General features: G+C 52.7%; 1 protein-coding gene across 1 annotated transcript; it reads right to left on the bottom strand.

Moving 5' to 3' along the window:
• Positions 1 to 1,001: 1,001 nt before the first annotated feature.
• Rnf187 (ring finger protein 187) lies at positions 1,002 to 7,370 on the bottom strand. Its single transcript, XM_021211804.2, has 4 exons — positions 6,750 to 7,370; positions 5,505 to 5,597; positions 2,712 to 2,936; positions 1,002 to 2,101 (listed from the first exon to the last, which is right to left on the bottom strand). The coding sequence occupies exons 1-4, from the start codon at positions 7,368 to 7,370 to the stop codon at positions 2,099 to 2,101; spliced, it is 942 nt and encodes a 313-aa protein (XP_021067463.2). The 3' UTR covers positions 1,002 to 2,098.
• Positions 7,371 to 8,265: the final 895 nt, after the last annotated feature.

The following is an 8,265-nucleotide window of genomic DNA, read 5'->3' on the forward strand; positions in this document are numbered from 1 at the left end:
AGGACCTGGAGTGATGTCTTGGGTCACTGTGCCTCTAAGTCTGCCAGGCTCAGAGAGCCAATATTCACCCAGCAGTAAAGGTAAGAGTGGAGCATGTCACCTTGGGCAATGTGCCTTTAGCTTTCTCCCCACCATGAAATCCTTCCTCCAAATGCTAGCAGTAGGAAGGTGAGACCTTAAAAAATGACAGGGTAAAAAGGGTAGAGCTTCATGGCGGGGGTAGGGGGGTAGGGGTGTCACTGAGGAAGTGTCCTGTGTGGCAGCCATTTAGGGTGCTGCTGACAGCATGTGTGAACTGCAGGCTACTAACTGGCAGCAGAGCTGTAGTGTGAACTTGAGGCTTTCTCTACCTAAGACTGCACTTTCCACATCGAGTCTGCTGAGTCTCCGGGCCGTGTCCATCGGGGGTGGAGGTGTTTACTCAGGCATGGCTATATGGGTTTCTGGACCAATCTAAGATCTAAGGGACAAACCTATTGCTTGTTTCTGAGCTACCACCAGGTGGCCAGTCCTAGACTTTCTCCACACCTATTGTCTATTAGTTTAATGTTCATTCTGGTCCCCAACAGAGACCACATTCTGTCACTGAGGGGCACACTACTCAGGGCTGCTCTCGCTGCCACCTGCATGACTCAAGGATGCTCCACCCTGGGCACTGAGTCACCCTGGGCATGAATATGACCAGTCTGTTACCTCCACCCTGGGTGCATCTGCATAGCTGGTCAGCCTCTGCAGACCCTGAATGGTGGGCTAAGCCAGAGTCCTCTCACCATGACGTCTCCTCTTGGTCCTTCTAGCCATCCATGGTTCCTGCTTCCCAGATGCAATTCCCACAGCCAACGCTGGGTTTGGGATGACACACACCCACACCCACTCCCCATCCTGGAATATCTTAGTGACAATCTGTTTACCTTGCTTTCAAAGGTATCAAAGACCCTGGAACCTGGTCGGGGAAGGGGGAAGCAGCTGTGTAGACAAAGACTAGGAGGTATGGAAACAGAGGCTGGAGCAAACCACTTTATTCAGCACTGAAAACCCAGCCCACCTGCGAGTCAAGTTGAAGCCGGTCACTACATCCAAGGCTGGGGCCTTCTGGGGACAGAACATTGTTACCCAAAACCTAAATACATCTATGTCTTTGGCCCCTGACCTGTGTCTGTCCACTCTGCTGGGTTTTGTTTCTTGGACTAGTTATCTACACACACGATGCTGCAGGCAACCACACTACCGCTACGTCACAAGTTTTGTGAAATTCACCTACTGGAGAAAATGAGGTGAGCAAAAGCCAAAACTACAGCGAAGTGAAGCACCCGGCGGCCTGGGAATGCCACCCTGCTGCTCTTCTGCAGGGAAGGAGGTCCCTTCCATCAGAGGTGGGAAGGAGGAGGGAGCACTTTGGGGATGCCAGCGACACCCAAGGGGCACAAGCTGGGAGGAAAAGAGGCTGGTGAAGCAAAGCAGAAGACGACTCCCAGGACCTGGCACAGTGAGACCCAAAGGGAGGAGAGAGGTCCTCTGGAGGGTGGGGAATACTTCATTAACACTTAGGTCCCAGCCAAACCACAGGGCCTCCTGCATCCCTATTCTCTGGCACTAACACAGGTTGACTGTAACTGGTGCACCTCAGAACCTTGCTGAGGGATGTTTAGCAAGCCAACCCTGTCACGGGCACCAATGGGGAAGGTGCAAGGTTTGGTTCCTGGATACGAGAATGAATGCCACACTAAGCCGAGCCATGGCAAAACAAGAAGCAGGGGCTTCCGAGCTGCCAAGTGGTCCCAGGCAGGGCTGGCACACACTGGGAAAGGAATCCCAGGACTGGTAGGTCTCTATTTGGAACAGGTACAAGCCCAAGCACATCCATGCCCCAAAGAAAATGAAAAACACTGCTGAACAATGGAACTATGTGCACGGCCAGCGGGGCACCTCTGATGCTTCATCCCGGCTGTCAGTGCTGATGGAGATGGGATCTGTCCGGGAGGAAGGGTGGTGCCAGGCAGAGGCCTGAGGGATGTAGGTAGGGGTGCTGCAGGCCAGCTGTGGAAGGTGGTTCCTTCTGCCTCGCGCTCCAGGGGGCCAGCCTGCTGGGCCAGCATCATCACTGCAAGAAAGGGCCAAACAGACAAAGGGGGAAGAGGGAGACAGAAAAAATTAAGGGAGATACACAGGTATAGATAGTAAGATAGAGTGCTGCTCTCCTGAGTACCACGCACTCAGCCAGGGTGACTTGACAACCCATCTAAGAGGGGTCCAAAGCCTGTGTCTCCGAGGTTGTATAGCACCCAAACAGCTGATGGGTATATGGAAAGGGAATACCTCAGTTACAGGTGGCAGCTGATGCCCCATTACAAGCTCAGGTTCTGACTGCCAAGCAGGCTGCCTCTGGTGTTGGTCCAAGCCTTGGGGCATGAGATGAGGATGAGGGAAGGCAGAGGGGATGCCCTGGCTACTCCTGCCCACAGAGCCTGAGGTGGGGGAAGCCCTCCCATGTGAGATCCTAGGCATCTCCTAGCTTCATCAGCTCTAAGGTCCTCCCAACTACTTTTCCCAAACACCTCCTCATTCTCTGATACTCAGACCTGGGTCACAAGAGGGGCAAGGTGGGCTGTGACTCCAACCTTGCCCACAGGGGAGTCTCTCTTCCACTGTGGCTCTGAGTTGACCACAGAGATGTGCTGGAGAGAGGCACTCACCCCCTACCCAGGTGGTACCTGCAGAAGCATGCTAAGGCCCAGGTTTCGGTGCTTCTTCTCCAGCTCTGACACAGCCTGCAGCAGGGACCGGAAGCGATCTGCCGGGTCAGCCAGCTCATCATCCTCGGAAGCACCCTCATCCTTCTCAGCCTCTTGCAGAAAGTGCTCCTCCTCCTCCACGAAGAAGGCCCGCAGCTTCTTATAGTCAGTCAGGGCCTTCTTTCTCCGGTCCATAACATGCCCCTGCAGGGTGAGCGGGGGAGGGACAGCGGTCCACACTGGCCCACACCCGCTGCTAATGTGTCTAAAGAAAGAGAACCCCCTCTACTCTCAAAGAAATTATGCTCTCAAAATAAGCTGGCTGGGTTTTTGAGTTGAGCCTACTTTTAAAACTAAGATCACAGGTAAGAGAAGATTCCCTTTCCCTGTTTTCCAAAACCAGAAGTGAAATCACATGAAAGACGCCCTTGCCACCCCTCATGGTGGTATTAGCTTGGTCCCACTGTGGTGATGTGCAGTTGGCAGGGTCTTGAAGCGGTGGGGATTAATGGACAGTGGTTCCATCACTCATGTGTGGGTGTATCCTCTGAAGGGATGGATGCTGGTCTCACAGGCCACCAGCTGGCCCCCAAGACAGCTAGCTGTTACAGAGAGCAATCTTGGGCGCACTCACTAGACACAATAGGCAGAGCCTTCTGATCTTTGACCTTCAGCCTCCAGAACTCATAACTTGCCTTCTTTACACAGTACGCAGCCCTGGCTGTTTTGTTAGAGCAGCAGAACAAAGGCTACCTCTCTCCTCCTACACAGCAATTCCATCAAGGGCAGAAGAAGAGGTGGGGAAAATGCCACACAGACTTTGTTAAGATACTTTTCTTTTATGCTTCCCAAATGAATCACTTTTTTACAACCTGCTAGTTTCTGTCCAATAGTCTCAGTGTATTTGTAAGATGTGACAGCTTCTTTGGGTCATTACCTTGTGAGGCCTCTCATACCATTAGAACTTCCATGAAGGCAATGTTTTGTCTCCCCTGCACTGTCCTTCATGACTGATTCCAGGAAATGCATCCCCAAGACACTGAAGTGTATGGATGCTCAAGATTCTTCTACAAAACAGCACCGCACTAACACAGATGCCATCTGCATCCTTCCCTGTGCTGCAGGCCATCTAACACAGATGCCCATCCGTCCCTGTGCTGCAGGTCATCTCCACTTGATACAATTTACCTAACACTATGTAAATTCCTTTGTAAAGAGCTGACTAGAAAGATGTCTATACATTAAGTGTGTCCGTCCGTGTAACAACCACAGGCCTACTGTCTGTCTGTGGTGCTTGCTTTGCACGATTACATTCAGAGCTTCTCACATGCTGGACAATCATCGCGCCAACCAGACACTCTTATTTCTGATTACATTCCTCATCTGAAGACTGTTACGGCCTTAGACGTACAACCCACATATATAATGCTCAGCTTATGTGAAGTCCTCATTCACAGCTTCCCAAAGTCAATCTTGGGGACTAAAGTCCTGACAGAACTCACAGCTACCTTAAACCAGCCACTTTCCTACTATGACCTCTGATAAACCTGAGAGCAAATCTGTCCTGCCACCCTCAGCAACACTTCTAGCGGCCTAAGCTAGACAGCAGGACCGGAAACAGACATTCCCAACTGCACTCAGATCTTCGTCCTGTCCCTGGATCACACAGTACAGGGGACACCCATGTTCCTGAGGGAACAATGTTTTTGCTGAAAGGACAAAAATGCCAGCCAGATAACTACTGTCTAGCCAAGCTCCTCCCTCTGACCACAGGATCCCCGTCTTCATATTTAAATCTTCTAGAACCTATCCTTGGAATTGCTGTGGGCTCCTAGAAAACTAAATTGTCCTCAATGTCTTCCAATATTTGTGAGAGGTAGAGCAGGTGCCTTCAGCCTTAAGGCACAGGCCGTCTGAGAGCTTCAGGGTTTCTGTAGTCTACAAAAATACTTTGGTTTTATGTTTTAAAAAAACAGGCAGAACCAGGCATGGTGACACATGCCTTTAATCCCAGCACTCGGGAGGCAGAGGCAGGCGGATTTCTGAGTTCGAGGCTAGCCTGGTCTATAGAGAGAGTTCCAGGACAGCCAGGGCTAAACAGAGACACCCTGTCTTGAAAAACCAAAATGGGCAGGGAACTATAATGAACTTTAATACATAAAAGGAAAAGTTTCCAGGGTTTAAACTAATGTGTGGTTTTGTTGACAAGTAACTTAAAAACAAAACAAAACAAACTGTAACATGTCATCTTGGTGGTATCAGATGAAGGCTTGCTGCTAAGTACCAACTTTGGGTGTCCCCCAAATCTGTGTGAAACCTCCAGGCAGTGGTGTTAAGTGGTGGGCCTTTGGGATGTGGTTTGTCCCACCAAATAGACGTGGGATCAGTGCTTCTAATAAAAGGGACTCCCAAAGAGTTCCTTCCCCACTCTCCTTGAACCAACACAGTGAGAAAGGCCACCGGAAGCTAGCCATGACTTGAACTTGCCATGGCTTGCCGGTGGACTTCCAGGGCAATGACTGTGGTTTTGTATGGCAGCCAGAAAACAGGCTGTTCCACTGGTAACAGCTCAGAATCAAGAGTACTAGAAAGTGCCCTGTGTTGGAAAGGAACCTGACGCTTACAAATCATCCTCATGTAGAGCACACAGAAGAGAGGAGCCCTACAGGCACTCACCAAGTCCACGGAGGTCCCTTTCCCAGCCAGCCAAACTTCAGCAGCTCAGCTCGGTTGTCCCGCTAGCTCCCCATATCCAGGAGAGAGCCCACTTACCTTCCACACAGCAGCCGCTGATTCTGCCTGACCATGCAGATCCCGGGCATCATTTAAATCCTTCCTCATGATTTCCACAGAGCCCTTGTTCTCCTGGGAGAGGGAAGCTGGTTAGAGCCTGAGAAGGATTTGGACACCCCGGATCAGCAGTCTGGCGACTGGAACTACTTGTCTGGCCTCTGCTGGAAAATGGTTATTTTTTTTAAAAGGGTCTCCTGTGCTTCTACCTCATCAGAACTAGGTGTACAGCAGGCAATTCAAGGTGGGCTGTGTGATTCCAGGTTTTTAGGTAGGTTCCCATTAGTGTCAGCTTGATTTAAGACGGTGACTTTCCTGACTTCTCTGTGTCCTGCTTGGTCTTTGTGGAGACTGCTGTCTTAGTAAGGGGACACCAAACCATAGGACAAGCCTAGCAGCATGTTCTGGCAGAGTACCTACCTCAGTTTGGGACCTGGGTGTGACCACTGGCCTCCACCTCAAAAGTGTTCTTCACATCCTATTCCAGAGGCCCATGGTGCATCATTCCAGACCATAAGGATAACAGCACCCTCAAACACACTAAGCTACTATTTTCTCCTGTCGGGCAGGGGCCACTGCTTTCCTACCTGGCTATTCAGACACCTCTCTCTGGGTCAAAGATGATGCTCTTATCTAGATCCCTGCAACCCGTCTTCACACAGATTCTAATGGCCGTTTTCTGCCCAGTGGCAAGTGCTACATGCAATGGCCAAGAGAGTACAGCTGAGGTTCCGGAATGAGGTGGACCAACAGCCTCTCAGAGGGCTGCAAATGGTAACTGGTAGACCAAAGCCCACTCTCAGGTCTCCATAAGCAAGTAGATGGGCGGGGCTTGCACCGATGAAGTCACACCCGGGTAGAAGGAAGTCCTTGAGGAATGGGATCGGGACTTGAGGGGAAATCGAGAAAAATAGAAGTCTTAACGTTGTATAAGGCACGGCTATGCCAGAGCCCTGGGATGAAGAGGGGACGGAGGAGCATGCGCTAGAGATAATAGATCGAGGGGACATAGCAAGAGTCCGGGAGACAGATAATAGAGATGGAGGAAGGCAGAACTCACGGACTCCAGGATCCAAGAGACCCTAGGCATGACAGGGTCCCCGGGGAAGGGAGGGTGCGGGGCACCCGTGGAATGCGGGAGAGGGAAGAGGAGGTCAGCACGCGGATCGAGAGCCTGACTCCAGGTAAACCACAAAGGTGATCAGTGTGCAGGGCCCCCTCGCGCACCTTGCCGCGCAGCGCCTTCCTCCAGCGCGGTTCCCACTCGGGCGGCTCCGGGCCAGCGGCCATGCGGCAGGCGGAGCACAGCGGATCCCCGTCGGCGCGGCAGAGCAGCTGCAGCGCGGCCTCGCTGGCAGGGCCATCGCGCGCCGGCGCCGCGGCCGCCTCCTCGAGCGCCAGGAGGCGGCGGCTGAGCGGAGGGCGGCTGGGCTCTACGGCGCGCTGCCAGCAGTCATCGGCACACTCCGGGCACGGGAAGGGCCCGTCCTCCTCGGCCCAGAAGCGCACCACGCACGCCCGGCAGAAACGGTGGCCGCAGTCGGCGCGCACCGGTTCGCGGGGCGCGCGCTGACACAGGGCGCAGATGGCATCGGCGGGACCCGCGGGGAGCGCCAGGGCTGCGGGCGGCGGCGGCGCCGACGAGGGCGCGGGCGGAGAGGGCGCGGAAGGGCCGAGGACCGGCCGCGGAGCAAGGCCGACCAGCCTCAGCCGACGACTCAGACCCAGACTGCGCCAACGCCGGGCACGCGCGCGCGGGGCGGGGTCCTGGCTGCCGTGCGCTCTGACGTCCAGGTCCTGGCAGCTGCGCGGTCCTCCATCCAGGTCCTGGCAGCTGTGCGCTCTCATTTCAGGTCCTGGTAGTCGCTCATCGCCCTACCCATGTCTGAGCAGCTGAGCTCTCTTCCACCCCGGTTAGGGTAGCGGCTCACGTCCTTTGTCCTGATGGTGTCAGTCGCCGGCTCCAAAGCCAGGTCCTCACAAAGATACTCCCCGTGTCCTATAAGATTACTCATCCTGCAGGGTACTGCCCCAACATCATGAATAATTGCCCATCTCCCACACATGATTTGGGAGGTGATCGATCAGGAAAGGCTTTTCCAGGGGGATTGAGGTTTAGGGTGACTTATCTCTGTACATACCTTCAGCCCCGAAGCAGGATAAAACTGGTCAGGTAGACAGATGCCTGTGTAGTCAACCAGGAGTATGACCAAATTAAAGAAGATAGCAACATAAGATGAAGTCAGGGAGGCTCCCTGTGCACACAGAACAGAACGGCAGCATGTTTTGTAGGAAAGCACTCTAAAGAATATTGTATTAATACAGGTGTAGTCAGCTATCCACAATGTGTGACTCTTCAGATTGAGATTGTGGATATAACTGTAAATGTGACTGTGGTGGTTTGAATATGCTTGGCCCAGGGAGTGGCACTATTAGGAGGTGTGGTCTTCTTGGAGGAAGTGTGTCACTGTGGCCGTGGGCTTTGAGACCTTACTCTTAGCTACTTGGGAGACAGTCAGTCTTTTGGCTGCCTTGGATCAAGATGTAGAACTCTCAGCTCCTTCTCCAGCACCTTGTCTGCCTTCATGCTGTCATGCTTCCTGCCTTGATGATAATGGACCGAACCTCTAAATATGTAAGCCAGCCCCAATTAAATGTCCTTCATAAGAGTTACATTGGTCATGGTATCTCTTCACAGTAATGGAACCATTTATATATTCCAAATACTATGACAGCAGCCACA

The sequence above is a fragment of the Mus pahari genome, chromosome 14 (genome assembly GCF_900095145.1).
Source record: "Mus pahari chromosome 14, PAHARI_EIJ_v1.1, whole genome shotgun sequence".
Taxonomy (NCBI): domain Eukaryota; kingdom Metazoa; phylum Chordata; class Mammalia; order Rodentia; family Muridae; genus Mus; species Mus pahari.

What these genes read in the sequence shown, in the direction of transcription:
- Rnf187 (XM_021211804.2), bottom strand. Translation starts at nt 7,370, where the DNA reads ATGAGAGCGCACAGCTGCCAGGACCTGGATGGAGGACCGCGCAGCTGC. An exon ending in GGAAGGCGCTGCGCGGCAAG is followed by an intron (nt 5,598 to 6,749) that starts GTGCGCGAGGGG and finishes TCCCTCTCCCAG; the next exon opens with GAGAACAAGGGCTCTGTGGA. An exon ending in CAGCGGCTGCTGTGTGGAAG is followed by an intron (nt 2,937 to 5,504) that starts GTAAGTGGGCTC and finishes CTCACCCTGCAG; the next exon opens with GGGCATGTTATGGACCGGAG.